A 14,843-nucleotide genomic window follows, 5' to 3' on the forward strand; every position below is an offset into this window, starting at 1 on the left:
GGGCCGCGCGGGCGCGCGGGGGCGCGGCGGCTGCGGCGAAGGGGGCGGGGCCGTCCTCCTGGTGGTGCATGGGGTCAACCTCCGCATGGACCTGCGGGTGGGGGTGGGATTGCATGTGCGAGGCACGCGAGTGCAGCACGCGGCATGAGCACGCTGTGGCATTGCTGAGACGCCCGGGCAGCTGCGCCACAGGGCCAGCCCGATTGGCCAGCCTTCGAAGCGGACGGCTCCCAGATCCACTGTGTATCCCTTGAAAGTCATGGTGTTCGCCATAGCGCAGGCCCGCAAAACATAAAGCGGTGCGCACCTCTTCCGCAGGCACGACGGTCTCCGTGTCCTGCTGCGAGCTGCCGCCGCTCAGTGCAGGCATCGCCGACTGTGCCGGCACAGGCGGGTCCTGCTGCAGCGCAGTTGGCTGCTGCTGCTGCTGCTGTTGGTGCTGCTGCTGCTGCTGTTGCTGCTGTTGCTGCTGTTGCTGCTGCTGTTGCTGCTGTGGCTGCTCCTGGACTGGTGCCGCGCTCGGCTGCACGGCCACGTCCATTGGCCCCGGGCTGCAATGTGGTGCTGCGTGCTGCCCATCCTCTACCTTTTGTTCCTGCAGCTTGGGGGCAGCTGCAGCTGCTGCTGCCGCCGCCACAGCCGCCGCCTTTTTCTGCGCGGCCGTCTTAAGCTGTAAACGTCGCTGCGGCTGTGCTGGCGGGTGCGGCTGTGCTGGCGGTAGAGGCTCCTGCTTATGCTGCTGCTGCTGCTGCTGCTGCTGCTGGGGCGGCTGCGGGTCTGGTTGCTGCTGCACAGCGGCAGCTGCTTGCTGCTTGCTTGCCTGGGTGCTGGCCCCCGCTGTCGCCGCTGCTGCCGCAGCAGCTGCCGCTGCATTGGCAGCTGCTGTGGCAGCCGCGACACTCGCCGCGGCAGCGGCGGCCGCGGCCGCTTTCTGCTTCTGCTCCTGGTGCTTCTGCAGCGCAGCCTGGGACTGCTGGATCTGCTGCTGCAGGATCAGCTGCTGCTGGAGCAGCTGCTGTTGCAGCTGCTGGGGGGCCAGCGGCACCGCTGTGCCCAGCGGCGTTGCAAGCGCACCAAGCGGCAGCGGCTTGCCGCCCGCCAGTGCCTTGGCCGGGCCCATTGTCACGGCCGGGCCCATCATTGGCAGGGTTGTCGGCACCATCGGCATCCCCAGTAGCCCGGGTGCCTGCGCCAGCACAACGCCGCCGCTCGCGCCGCCGCCCGTAGTCAGCGGCAACGCCGTCAGCGGCCCGCTCACGCCGCTGAGCGGAAACACCATCGGCAAAAGCGGCATGGCCGCCAACGGTGTGGCCAGCAGCATGGGCTGCGTGGCCGCGGGTGCTTTAGGCAGATCGCTCTTCGATGCTCCCCCTCCCGGGGGCGCTGCGCCTGAACTCATGTGTAGAGTCCAGTTTGATACTCTCTGTGTGCGTGAGGGGCTGTATAGGCCGCGGTTGGGAGCAGCGGCCCTCTGTCCAGGTGCGGCATGCACCAGCCCCGAAGCCAAGCGCCTTATATGCGCGCGCTGGTTCTAAATATTGTCCAGTCTAGCCGGTGTAAGGGTCTCTGAGGTGGCCTGGGGTCTGAGGTGCCGCTGAGATGCACAGAACGATGCTCTGAGGCGCGTAGAAGAACAGATTACGTGTAGTCGTCTCAGCACGCGGACGAGCGTGTGGAACGGACTACTGGAAAGGGGGGATGCGAGGCGCGTCGCCGTGGTCACAGAGCAGAGCGCACCCCTCACTCAGCCACCAGCTTCAGCGAAGTCAGGTAACGAAGCCGCATGCGTAGCTCACACATTGCTCACAATGGACCGACAAGAGGATGACGTGTACTGCTTATTCCGGCACCTGTCAGACGGTGATCGGTGGCGCTTGGGAGATGGGGTCAGCGGGCGGACTCGCCCGACTGGCCACCATGCTGGTCCTGCCTTTGACGTGTGGGCTGGAGAATGGAAAACCTGCGGTCAGCCTGGGTCGTGCTGAATCCGCCGGAATGCCGCATTGCATCTTCACATGATAAGTGACTTGGACATGCATGTGCCATGCGCGACAACCCTTGGGGCGCACGTGCAATGTGGCTTCGCGCCCAGGTCCGGCCAGGCAGTGGGCAGTCGACACAGAAAAAAAGTGGCGCTAGAGCGCTTCCACGCATGGACAAGCGTCTTGCTGGATTCAATCATGCATGCGCTGGCGCTAAACCAGCAGCACACCGCCTGCCCGTCGTTGCGTGGCTCACAAGCAGCTGCGCCCACCAGGAAATACTGGGCAACAGCTCAGCAAAATGAATTGATGCACGCCCGCTTCAAGCTTGGCTACCGTGTGCACAGGCACTGCAGATGGGTGCGCTGTCGCAGGCTGTTTGGTTGCCCCACGACGGAAGGCTCAACACACATGCACCATTTCAAGGCTAATAGGTGTGCGTCATGTTGCATAGTACAGTAGGGATTGTCCGGGATAGAGACCTTCGTGCCAGCAAGGAGGTCGCGACTCCAGGACGCACACCTGCAGCACCCGGCAACCCCATGAGCTTGCCCGGGGTCTCCATGCCGTGCGAGGATTGGCCAGTTGCATCAGAGATGTAAATGATACTGCCTTGATGACTTGGCTCTAAGGCACGGATGACAGGCATCATCTTGTGCAGGCTGCCAACTGCAGCTGTTTTGGCGAGGTTGTGGCTGCTGCGATGCGACCAGAGCGCTGTTATGATTGACGCGCCTGGAGTGGTGATAACTAAGTTTGCTCCAGCGTCCCGATCGCGCTTTTGTTGTGCTACCCACGCTCGCATCGTATTTCGGAGCATGGCGTCTGCTGCCAATGCTGATCTCGGATCAGCATTGATCATTTTCATCAGCTGTGCTGACGCCTTATATTAAATTACTCACAAAGCTCAATATCGATATAAACATTCCTTAGGGATAGCGAGCCTCTCAACTGCAGCGCAGCTGCTGCACAGGCATCTCAACACCCACGCCACCGCCGCGTGCGCTGCTGGGAACAACACAACGAGGCGCCCCAGTTGCGCCCTGGACTTCGTGCGCCAGCGATGAGCGGCTGCATAGGCAACCTGTGCCTAGGCCCAGCGTACTATGCGACCGCCGCTGTGGTCGCCAGGGCGTCGCTCGCCTTGCTGGGCGCCGGCGAGCCGCTCCTGTGGCGCCCGGAGGTGACGACGCCGCTCAACAGCCTCCTGGGGGTGCGTGAAGGGCTGCGCATGCTGCAGCTGGGCCTCTCCCCCTACGCGGGCGCGTCCTGCCACGCGCCGCCGCTGGTGCTGGCGCTGCACGCGGCCACGGCAGCGCACCCGCTGCTGTACGCGCTGCCAAACACCGTCGCGGACGCCCTGGCGGCGCTGGCGCTGTGGCGGCTGGCGTCGTTGCTCTGCAAGGGCCGCAGCGCAGACGCGTCGGGTGAGTTGGACTGGCAGCTGCAGCCGCTCAAAGGCTCACGTGTTGACTGGCTTGCCGCCACCACCGGCCCTTGACCTGGCGGCTGGGCGGCCGTTGCAGCAGCGCAGCAGGATGCAGGGCGGCTGGACCCCTGGTGGATGCAGGCCCTCGACCTCGCCACCCCTGCACGGCGCCCGCTCGCCTGCCGCACATCCGCTTTTGCCTGGCACCTCCTCAGGCATGCTGCTGGGCCCCGCGTCGCTGGCAGCCGCCTACCTTTGGAATCCTGTAGGCATCCTCGCCACCATTGGCGGCACCACCACACCCCTGGAGAACCTGGCGGTGATGGCGGCCCTGCTGGGCGGCGCTGCACGCAACGCGCCGCTGGCGGCGGCCGGGCTGGTGGCGGGCACATATGTGGGGCTACACCCGCTGCTGCTTGGGGTGAGAGTCGGCGCAAGGGGGGGCAGGCGCACACAAAAGCATTGGGCTAGCACAAGCAGGGGGTCAGGGCAGCCGCACTGCAACTTTCACAAGTACGGGGGTTGCACGCTTGCCTCACCTGTCAGGAGGGCGCATCATGATGCTACGGCTACACACGCGCTCATTTGCGGCTTGCAGGTGCCCCTCGCAATCATGTTCGGCCGTGGCTGTGAAGACGTTACGCAGCTGTGTGATGCACGGACGGCAGGCAGCGGCAGCTTGGCGAGCCAACAAGGCGGCGGCACCAGCAGCAGCGGCGGCGGCGGCGGCGGCGGCGAAGCAGGCTCAGGCGCGGAGACCAGCCGCCGAGCTGCCGGTGCGGGCAGCAATCCTGTGGCCGCGGCAGCGACGGCGGCGGCAGCGACGGCGGCGGCAGCGGAGGCTGCGGCCCGCGGACTGGAACGGAAGCGCGAGCGCTTCGAGTGGATGCGCTGCGCGGAGTTTGCCGTGTTTGCGGTGGTGTGGGGCGGCGCCCTGCTGTGGCTCTCAGACCTCTTCCTGCGCGCCCACCCTGAGGCGCAGTGCCTGCCGCGGCTGGCTGCTTGGGCGACCGCCGCGGCCCCGCCGGCCGCCGCACGCCGCGGCGCCTGCTGGCTGCGCGCCTCCCACGGCTTTGCGCTGGCGGTCGATGACTACACCCCAAATATTGGGCTGTTTTGGTATCTCTTGACTGAGCTGTTTGACGCGTTCCGCCCTTTTTTCACATTTGTGCTGCACTCGCACGCCGTCATATTCGCCGCGCCGCTCGCGCTCCGCTTCCCGGGCCGTCCGCTCTTCGTCGCGTGGGCGCTGCTGCTCGCGTGCGCGGCGCTGCGCCCCTACCCCTCAGCCGGCGACCTCGCGCCGTGGATGGCGCTGGCGCCGCTGGCGCTCGCGCAGCAGCTGCGGCAGCTCAGGTCGGCCCTGTTTTTGGTCAACGCCCTGGTGCTCCTGGCGGTGCTGGGCCCCGCGATGTGGAGCCAGTGGATCATCGTCGACGCCGCCAACCCCAACTTTTTCTACTCGATTACGCTGCTGCTGGGTGTGTTCTATGTGGTGGTGTTGGTCCAGGCCGTGCTGCTGACTGTTCGGGTGGAGCGACTAGCTGCAGGAAAGGTTGTAGGCGATGGCCTGGGCGCTGGCGGCGGCAGCGGCGGCAGGGGTGGCGATGATGGACCCGTTGGGGCGGCTGCGGCAGGGGCCACGGCAGTTGCGGCCAATGGGTCTGTAGCTGAGTAACGTTACAAGCTGCAGAGCTTTGGGTGATGCTTCTCGCGAGAAGGCGGCGATGAGGATGTTGATGCAGCGTGCCTTTGGTGCCGCTGGTGCCCAGGGCGTGCCTGTCGCGATGGGGAGGTTTGGCGGTCTAGGCGCGGTGCGTGGCACGCTCCCCGTGAAGCTGCCGCGTGAGTATCCCTTTACCTGGTGGGTGGCTGTGGGGTCATCATGAGATTACGGTACTGATGCATGCGTGAGAGTTTCACCACAGGTACATTCACCCAACATCCCATCTACGCAACAACTTGTCCAGTCGTCATCCCGGCGCCACCATTTCCCTAACGCACGCCGGTGACCCGGGACGCGTTGCGACCTTCAAGCGTTCCCACATGTACGCGCACACGTATGCTGACTATGATACTGCATGGAACGCTGTACCGTAGTGGACCCACCTGCACGCCTGGCAGGCCGCCTGTCGCCGCGGCATGTCGCCGGGTGACGAGGCTTGGCACCGGACTGTCCACGAAGAGATGTTGTTGGGGTTGCCTGCACCATCATGCTCTCCTTCATTAGCTTGTGTCACCTTTCTCTCAGACAGCTCCTCAAACCGAAAGCAGGGATCGCCCGTGACTGCCGTAGCTTTCGGCGACAAGCGCCTCCGTCTCGGACTTGAAGCTCAGACGGACAAACATCTGTTAACTCTCTCATATGACAGATCTGAAACGTGTCGGGCAGCCCGGCCAGAGCGCGCTGCAGCGGGCAAGGATCTTGCCCGCCATCATCATCAGACGTGCGTTTGCTTACCGTGAGCCTATATAGCTGCTATTTAATTATTATGACTAATTTAAGGAGACCCTACGGGCCTAACGGGGCTAGCACGTTTTGTATCAGTGTCGTCGCAACTGCTGTGCGTCGCAGCGCGCTCACTGACGCCTAATTGCCCTCCAATGTGCAACTCATCCCACCCCGCAGCTCCCGTGCTTGTGCCCCCCGCCACCGCGGTCGCTGCGGCGCCTGCGCCGGTCGACTTTGCCGCCCTGCGGGCAAGCTTGTCGCGCCCCGTCCCTCGTGCACCGCTTGACGCCCCGCGCCGCTTCAGATGTAGGGACCTGGAGGATGAGGTCGGCAGCCATGTGACATTTCCGCAAAGGTCGCACTCGCTGTTCGGTGGGTTCCCGCTCAGGTGCTGCGCTGCGCTGCGTGTGCTGTGCCGGAACGATAACAGCTAGCAGTTTCGGCCGAGGCCTGAACGAGCGCGCGGGCCAGCTCTCTTGTGAGCCCGCCATTGATGTGATAGCCAGCAAATTTGACACAGCGCACCTCGCGCCCACGGGCCGCGCACCGAGCCGTCCCGCGGCACGCTGCAGAGGTCTCTCCGCCTCGCCCTCATCCCACAAACTCCTCCCTCATCACTTGCACGCCCCCTCGCCGCGACCTGCAGGCAACTGGGCCGTGACCGGCCCCGCCGTCATCCGCCGCGTCGGCGGCTCGCTGTCCGCGCTTGTCCGCGCCGGCGGCTACGTCAGCGTCGGCTCCGCCCTCGACCGTGTGATGCGCCCCGACGGCGACGACGCCCTGTGGGTTGGCCCCGACGGCCGCCCCGCCAACCCCGGCGGCGGCCCCGGCGCCGACGGCGCGCCGCCCGCGGCCGCGTTCGAGCTGCATGGGACGCACGTCGAGGTCTGCGGGCCGTACAAGCTCCTGATGCCCGGCCCCGGCGCGCGCGAGCACGGCGGACGCTGCATCCTGACGGTGCCGGCGCTGTCTGAGGACAACCGAATCCTGCTGCTGCCCGGCGCCTGCCTCTCGCACCCGCTGTGCGCCACGCCCCAGGCCGCGGCAGCGGCGGCGGCAGCGGCGGCGGCGGCGGCGGCGGCGGCGACGGCGGCGGTCGCGGCGACGGGGCTGCGCGTCCGCGCGCGGCCGGGGTTGGGATAACCTGACATCGACCAGGAGGGGTTGGAGGTTGCGAGCGCGCGGCCCACGCGCGTGCGCACCTTCCCCCCTTTTTGATTATCCCTTCTGCCTGGTTGCGGGTGACTTGTTGGCTACTCCAGGTTCGACAAAGCACCACAAAAAAGCAAGGCGAACCATGCAGCCTGCAGCGAGGGCGTGCGGCCGGCGGCAGGCGGCAGAGAGCGCCCAACGCACTCCAGCGTGCGCAAACGCAGACAATAAAAGACGTAGCGCGGCGCTCGCTGCTGTGCAAGCGTGGCCGCCGCAACCCAGTCCATCACGCTTCGCGTGCGTCGTCCAACACAATCAATATGTACAACGGCCGTGCGCTTCCCCCTTTGCAAAGAATGAGGGCATGCCGTTCTGCAGTGGGAGTAACGGGGAGCTTGGATCCGGCGGTCTTGCGCACCGCCGCTGCCGAACGCCGCTCCGCACTTACCCGGCCCCTTTCGCAGTACCCCTCCTCGCCTCCGCATTCCTGCACGCAGCGCCTGCGATGGGCTTACAGCCCTCGCCTGGGCTGCATGATCGTCATGCCCCCGCCCCCCCTTACAGCCGCGCGTGCAGCAGCGCAGTGTGCTGCATGCGTCGCATCGCGCCGCCCGCCCCGCGACGGCAATGCCACACGCAGCGCCCCTGCCGACGCCTGCGCCTGTGCGGCCACGCGGCGCTGTACCCCCTTTCGCCCCTCCAACCTGCACTTGATCTCCTGCCCCAGCCCGTCTCCCGCGAGTTGAGAGCCCGGTTGCTTTTCCGGCTCACAGGCAGCAGGGCTGGTCTGCCAATCAGCCGTTGTCTGTCCCCCGAACAGCACCCATCGAGGCGGCCCCTCAGCGCCAAGGGTGTGAGCCATGCTTTGACGGCTCTCGCTTCAGCACCTAGCGAGGCCCACGCCATGACGTGGCTTTGATCCACGAGCTTCATTGTACCAGTCAAGGCGCCCGGCGCCCCAACGGCTGCAAGTTGGCCTCTGTACTCACTCCCTCAGCACCAATGCGCCCTTTTCAAACCGATACTTGGCATGCTTTCCACTTTCCTTGCCTTATACATTGCAGCGGCGCCTCGACCTCAGGGCCTGGAGCCATGGACCCATGCTGGGTGCCAAGCACCCCAGCCCGCCCCGACAGCAACCCGATTGTGGGCTTGCCGCGCTGCCCAAAGAGCGTGCGTGCGACCCAGCACCAACAACGCAACCCTGGCACTCTTTGTGGCGCATCTACCGCACCCAGCCTTGTACACGCCACCCTCTTCCTCGTTCTCATGACGTGCTCCTTGCGCTCTCAACGGGCGGCTTCCACACCACCTCTGATACGTGCGCAGCAGCGCCCCTCACTCGCTTCCCATATGCCGGCATATTGCACTCCTTGGCCACCATCATTGCACACCTAATGCTAGGTTGTTTTGTGTTTGTGCCCAGGCTTTGTGGCTTGGCGTTCACAACTGCATGTCATCCATTCATACTTGTCACTGACGCGAACTGTCTGAGGTACCACCCAGTAGAGGCTGGAGAGGTTGCAAGAGCTGAAGCCAGCTTTGCGGCTCTTGTGCATCATGTGTACGAGTTGGGGCATGAAACGTCTCCAAGGTGCATTTCAAATGTGTTTCAGGAAGTTGGTTGCGCGGATCCGTCTGCCCTCAATAACAGTGTGCCCGTCCCTGCACTTGCGTCCTCCTGGGTGGCATGTAAGTTTACAAAAGCCAGTGATGCAGCGTCATCACAGTCATGGGCTCCTACTACATACTTGAACTATCCTAAAACTGCAGTCCTTGGCTCTTGCTACATACTTGGACTTGAACTGCAGTCCTGGGCTCCCACTATGAGGCTCCTCATACATATGTAGCTTGGGTGGCGGTGGGTGATGGGTCGGCTCACCACTGTGTCAAGGCAGCGCATCTGACGTTCCATGCTATGATGTGATAGGTGACTCAAATTGCATAAATCGCAGATGAACCGTATGCAGTATCGACCATACTGTACCGTGCGGTAGCTAACACACAAGATTTGTGAACGGAACGTAGGAAGTGATCGCAATCGCGAGGTTGAGAACAGAACAACAGCATAAATCACATTATTTATGTAACATTGAAGGAACTGCACAGCAAGCCCGGCTTTATCCGGTCAACAATGCATCGAGTGATCTGAGAGGGACAGCCAAGGGATGGAGGCATATCAGACTACCAGGGCGCCATGGCCGTCCGATCAGTGGGCTTGGTCAAAGGTGAAAATCGCCAGGAGCGCGGCGCCAAGTGTGCCCATGCATGCACGCGGTGGCGTCCGTCACACCGGGAAGCGGTGTGGGTGCGGCCCTGTGCTTCGGCATGCTGATGCGCTTTGGAACGCGTACTCCGCCCCGCAGTCGCCGGACCACTGCCCTCTGCTGGCACTGGCGCTCCCAGGCAGTGCAGTGGCCATATGCAGCGCCGGCGTGAGTCCCTCCTCGCAGAACATCGTTGCAGCGAGTGGACCCCCGCTTCCCAGACGCAGCGCCTGCCACTGCGCCTGCACCTTTCCGCTGCCTCGAGTGTGCTGCACCACCCGTCATATAGAGCAGCTGTCAATAACGCCATGCCGCCTGGTAGAGCACTGATCAGCCATTAAACACCCAGGTTGAGTTGCGTGCGCATCACATCCCCTTACCTGAAGTTCCACCACTCCCACCACGCAATGCATGAGCAGGACGGCGGCCAAGCCACACCCTGTGAGGCCCAGGTCAACAACGCGCGAGGCGCACCCGCTGCGCAGCTGGCCTGGCACCCGCGGCTGCCGCTGCTGGCAATTGGCTGGAAAGACGGTGGGTCGCACAGCTCGCGTGGCTCAACAGTCCCTTCCCTGGGCCGTGCTGTCGCCACGTTGGCACCCAGCAGATCGCTGCATATGTTGGCGGCCGAGGCTTTGTCTGCCGATCACATGCAATTGATGACGCCCTGGCGGTTCCTCGGCATGCATGCGTATCACACATGTGATTTACCTGTTGAACAGCTGCTTGAACTTGAACGCAGACGGCGGGCTTGCCTGTGGTTGCACCCGTGCCTGCTCGCGTCCAACATCACACACGGCTGAGCAGGTGGCCTGTCGCTGTGGGACGCCGCTTCAAGGCGGGTCGAGGAGGGTAGCCCTGCGCACCATGGCGCGGTCACGGCGCTGGCCTGGAGCCCCGGGGGCGAGCGACTGGCCGCCGGGGACGACAGGGGCAAGGTGCGCGCCGGCATGGGCACGCCCAGCGGCGGGGGGTCCCGCCTGGGCCCATAGCACCCTATCATGCAGAAACACGGCAATACGCTGGGCTGTGGTTGCCGCAGCGATCGGTGAAGGAGCTGCCGACAGGCTCATGCGCTGCTCCCCAAGCATCGGCCTTGCACCCTAGATTCCAAACTGCACCCGCCTAATATTGTATTCGTGGCTGCTGTTGCCGGTCCGCCGCGCGCACTCTCCCAAGCTCACCATATGGCGCGTCGACGAGGCGCTGCGGCCGGTGCTGGTCGGCAGCGTTGACGAGCGGGGCAGCGCCATCGGGCCGTGCGTCTGGGGCGGCGGCGGCGAGGGCGGGAGGGGGCTTGAGGTGTACTACTCTGTCCCGGCGGGAGAGGCGGGGCCGGTCTCGGGGTGTTCAGCGACGTCAGGGCCGGGGGCCGTGATCAAGTGGGCTGACGACCGCGGCCGCGTCGGCGTTGTGCAGGTGTGAGGGATGTCCCGGGTCCTCGGGCCCGCAGGTTCTGAAAAGCCACCACTTGACCCCTGGCCAGACCAGGCGTTTCGGCATCACAGGCACAGCACGGCCGCCTCGGCCTCGGCTGCGCTTGTGGAAAACATAGTGCGGGGCGTGCACTGCCGCGCATGGTAATCGCACGTGCCGCCGCTATTCATCAACAAACCCAGAGCGACGCAAGCCGCGGCAGCCCAGGGCTGCGCCCGCCCTTTGACCAGCCGGTTGGTGGTCCTGTTCCCCCCATCCCCGCCACTCTTTCCTGAAATCGCGGCGCAGGATGTGGGTGAGCAGCTGCACTGGCTGATGGCGTACCCCGAAAAAGCGGAGCTCCTGGCAGTAATCGCCAGCGGCACCCTGCTGCTCCTGTCAAGGGGCGGCAGCGGCGGTGGCGGCGCCGGCGCAGCCGACGGTGCGTGGGGCGTGACCCTCCGGGCCAAGTGCGCGAGCGGCGGCGGCGGCGGCGGCGGGAGCGGCAGCGGCAGCGGCAGCGGCAGCAGCGGAGCAGCCAGCCTGCACGTCGCCTGGGCGGCGCCGCACGTGCTCGCCAGCGCGTCGGACAGGGAGGGCGCAGTCCGGCTGTTCGACCTGGACTCTGAGGAGAACTTCACGCTGCAGTCCGATGCGTCGCAGTGCGACCCTTGGGCCGCCACCGGCGGCAGCGGCCCCAGCGAGCAGGGCGGGGCGCCTGTGCGCCTGACGTGCCTTGGGTCGAACCAAGCGCGCAGCCTTGTCGCAGCCGCGAGCTCGGATGGCATGGTGTTTGTTTTTGGGCGACGCGGGACCCCCGGAGCAGTCACCAGCAGCAGTGGCGGCAGCAGCGGGCAGGGGGCTGCGGAGGCCGCTCAGAATGCAGGGGGAGATGGCGACGAATCACAACTGTGGGAGCAGCTGCACTGCTTCCAGGTGAGGCTGTTGGTGTGTTTTGGTCACATGGACCGTCTGCCTTGCATTTGGATCGCCCTATTGCGCACACACGCTGGCCCCTGCACTGCAAGCAGCAGCATTGACACCACAGCACCACCATCCGCCCAGCCGTCTGCCCCCATCCGTGGCCTCAGACCCTCGCCGTTTCGAATGCTTAAGAGTTACAAAGCTTCCCACCACAACCCATCCGCAGGTCAGAGGCCGGCCGGTGCGAATGGAGTGGGGCCCCCGGCCCGGCATGCTGGCAGTGGGCTGCAGCGACGGGGGCGTGGTCGTGGCCACAAAGGGGCGGCTGCAGCACAAGGTCGCGGGAGGCCTGGCGGTGGTGCAGGTGCGCGGGAAGCCACCCGGGTTTGAGGGTTGGTGGGCGGCTGGCAACGGCGGGGCAGCGGCAGGCCGCAGCACTTGATCAGCCGCTTGGCTCGCTCGTGGGCGCCCTGCTTGCTGCGCGTGCCGAGGTGGCAGCCTGCACTACGAAAAGTCACATGCGGGTTGAAACAAATGTGCGCGGAGCCCAACAATGCACGTGAGATTCGAGCTTGTCGCGCCTGTTCTCGCAACCCCGTCATTGCCAGGTGTCAGATACCCTCGTGCTGGTGGAGCCCCTCGCCGGGCCGCCCCGCGGCGGCCCCTGGCGCCTGCAGACGTCCCTCCGGCCCCGCGGGCTCGACGCAACCTCGGACCACCTGCTGATCCACGATGGGGACGCGGCTGAGGTTTACGAGGTATCGCGATCCGGGGACGGCTGCGGGTTTGAGCGGGTGGGGCGCCTGGATGCGCGCGGGGCGGGCGGCGCGGCGGTGGCGTGGACGGGGGCGGCGACGATGCAGCGGCCGGCAGGCGGCGGCGGCGGCGGCGGCAGCGGCGAGGGCGTGAGGGAGGCGCCGGACGGCGGCGGCGGGACTGGGAACGGGGTTGCAACGGCGGCGGCGGCTGCGGCGGCGATGGCGCTGATTGCTGAGTCAGTGTTCCGGCTGGCGGGGGACCGGGTTGAGGTCTGCAACTTTGGAGGTGCGCGCAAAGCTTGGGGCGGGCGCGGAAAGCTTGTATCTAGATGCCATCTGGTTGTGCGAGGCAATCTTGCGGGGTGGGGATTCGGGGGGCGAGCTCGATTGCGGATCTTGGGATGGCACTGGCACAGGGGCCGAGACCACGACGTGGGGGATCAGCCAGAGAGATGAGCGAATTGCCGGCCTTTGAGCCCGGCTGCTGTTCCCGCAGGGCAGCGCCAGTGCCGCTACAAGCATGCCCGGCCTGAGTGAGCCACGCCCCGAGCGCATGCAGACGCGGCGGTTGATTAGGAGCTGCACCGGCGTTTTCTGCACCACACAGCCTCACACCGCCACCGTGCCGCCCTGACGCGCCCCGACCACCTCTGGCGGCGCACCGGACCCCATCGCTGTGCCTGGACTCCAATTTCACTCTCACACACATCCGCGCACGCGCGCGCGCACACACACACACACACACACACACACACACACACACTTACACGTACGTATGCGCACACACATCGCACACACACACACACACATCTCTGCACACACATACACACACACATAGGCACCGTGAAGCAGGTGCTCGCGTTTGACGCCGCTACAGAGGGCCGCCCCATGGCGTTGGACGCCTGTGGGGAATTCCTGGCAGTCGCCACGTCGCTGGGGGCGGTGCGCGTGTTCCGGCTGACGGGGCGCGAGGTGCGGCCGCACGCCGGGCCAGGTGGGCGGCGGGGGGCGGGCGTCGCGCGGGTGCTTGGGAGCGAGCGTGGGGGAGGAAGGCATTGCTCAGGCCGTTGCTGAGGGAGGGGGCTGATTTCCCCAATGTTTCTAGCCTGAGGTTTGCAGAAATGCAATGAATGACGTCACTGCAATGGCACCGTGCACACTGCCGCTTGATCCCCGGAGTAGGTAGTGAAGAAAAGCGATGTCAGTTGGCCCTCTCTGCCTCTGTGACAATGACAGGCCCGCTCCTGCCCGCCGACGCCGCCGGCGCCCGCCCGATGGTCGAGTCTGTGCGCGTCAACGCGGATGGCGGCATGGTCGCCGCCACCGCGCGCGGCCCCGGCGGCGGCCCGCGCGACGCGCGGCTCTTCTTGTACTGCGCGGACACCAACGCCGGCTGCGCCTACGACTTTGGGGCGGACGGGCGCGTGCCGGTGGCGGTGGCGTGGGACGCGGCCGAGAGGCGGCTGCTGGCCGTGCAGGTGGAGCAGGTGGGCGCTTGGCTGGGTGTGTGACGGAGCTTCTAATGCGGCGTGTGCATGCGCAAGGCTAGGGAAGGGCCAGGGGTTGCTCGTGGACTTTTGGTTGGGTCCTGTGCCCACGCACTCACTGCTGGACCACTCGTCTGGGTGGGCCGATGGCGCGAAGTGGGCAGCTATCAGGGTGGTCAACTCGTCCAGACCGCCCGGCGCGGGGACACCTCAAACTTTTGTGCGGTGGCGCTTCCCTGCCTTCCACACCCAGGCGCCGCTGCAGCGCGCCTCGTCGGATGCACCGCCGGACGCCCCTCGCGCTGCGTCGTCGCCGGAGAGGCCCCAGACCGCGACGGCAGCACCGGCGCCGCGGCCGCAGATCGCCGCTCAGGCGGGCGGGGACGGCGGCCGGCGGCGGACGGATGCGGCGGCGGCGGCGGTGCCGTCGCCCCCAGAGCGCGCTGCAGGTTGCGGGGCGGAGGTGGCTCTGATGTTTGCGTGCTCGAGCAGCGGGCTGCTGCTGCAGGAATACCAAGGGATCGGGGGCAGCGCTCTGAGCAGTAACAGCAGCAGCGGCAGCAATCCAAGCACCGGCGGTGGCGAAGGCGAGAAGCTTGTGACAAGCGGCAGCAGACGCGGCGGCGGCGGCGGTGCGTGCGGTTTCCTGGGCCTGAGTGTGCCGCACCTCCTGCTGTTTAAGAGGGGTGGCGGCGGCGGCGGCGGCGGGGCCAGCGGGGGCGGTGGTGCCGGCGCGGCGGGCGCGCCCGCGCAGGGGGCGCGGCCGGCGCGGCCGCTGGTGTCACAAGAGGCGATGAAGGGTTTTGCAGGCACAGAGGTGGGGTGGGGGCCGGCTGCATGAGGGGATGGCGGCATTTAGTGGCTGGCGCAGACAGATGATGATCAGTCCAAGCATGCATCATGCAGAGTGTGCGCCAGACAACTCCGTCGTTGCCCTGAGTAACAGGACTTTGACGCTGCCTTACTCCCCGCCCCC

At 65.8% G+C, this 14,843-nt stretch overlaps 4 protein-coding genes across 4 annotated transcripts in view; 3 read left to right on the plus strand and 1 right to left on the minus strand.

The window, feature by feature from the left end:
- Positions 1–307: 307 nt before the first annotated feature.
- MNEG_5617 (hypothetical protein) lies at positions 308–1,294 on the minus strand (the record flags this gene model as incomplete). Its single annotated transcript, XM_014045904.1, has 1 exon — positions 308–1,294. A coding segment is annotated over one exon (987 nt), but the record flags the coding sequence as incomplete, so codon positions are not given.
- A 1,751-nt stretch (positions 1,295–3,045) lies between these two features.
- MNEG_5618 (Phosphatidylinositol glycan anchor biosynthesis class U protein) lies at positions 3,046–5,089 on the plus strand (the record flags this gene model as incomplete). Its single annotated transcript, XM_014045905.1, has 3 exons — positions 3,046–3,409; positions 3,627–3,832; positions 4,010–5,089. The coding sequence occupies 3 exons, from the start codon at positions 3,046–3,048 to the stop codon at positions 5,087–5,089; spliced, it is 1,650 nt and encodes a 549-aa protein (XP_013901359.1).
- Positions 5,090–6,015: 926 nt separating this feature from the next.
- On the plus strand, positions 6,016–7,006 carry MNEG_5619 (hypothetical protein; the record flags this gene model as incomplete). The annotated part of the gene is made up of 2 exons (XM_014045906.1): positions 6,016–6,235; positions 6,510–7,006. The coding sequence occupies 2 exons, from the start codon at positions 6,016–6,018 to the stop codon at positions 7,004–7,006; spliced, it is 717 nt and encodes a 238-aa protein (XP_013901360.1).
- Positions 7,007–9,212: 2,206 nt separating this feature from the next.
- MNEG_5620 (putative Intraflagellar transport protein) overlaps positions 9,213–14,843 on the plus strand; it is a gene marked incomplete at both ends in the record, with an annotated part of 9,855 nt that continues 4,224 nt past the window's right edge. The window contains 12 exons of the mRNA XM_014045907.1: positions 9,213–9,227; positions 9,382–9,450; positions 9,702–9,816; positions 10,090–10,220; positions 10,462–10,701; positions 11,008–11,634; positions 11,849–11,986; positions 12,231–12,650; positions 12,877–12,913; positions 13,219–13,374; positions 13,617–13,867; positions 14,121–14,684. Of these exons, the coding sequence (XP_013901361.1) occupies positions 9,213–9,227; positions 9,382–9,450; positions 9,702–9,816; positions 10,090–10,220; positions 10,462–10,701; positions 11,008–11,634; positions 11,849–11,986; positions 12,231–12,650; positions 12,877–12,913; positions 13,219–13,374; positions 13,617–13,867; positions 14,121–14,684 (2,763 nt within the window). The remainder of the gene's footprint in view (positions 9,228–9,381; positions 9,451–9,701; positions 9,817–10,089; positions 10,221–10,461; positions 10,702–11,007; positions 11,635–11,848; positions 11,987–12,230; positions 12,651–12,876; positions 12,914–13,218; positions 13,375–13,616; positions 13,868–14,120; positions 14,685–14,843) is intronic.

Source organism: Monoraphidium neglectum, assembly GCF_000611645.1.
Source record: "Monoraphidium neglectum strain SAG 48.87 unplaced genomic scaffold scaffold00852, whole genome shotgun sequence".
Classification (NCBI taxonomy): Eukaryota; Viridiplantae; Chlorophyta; class Chlorophyceae; order Sphaeropleales; family Selenastraceae; genus Monoraphidium; species Monoraphidium neglectum.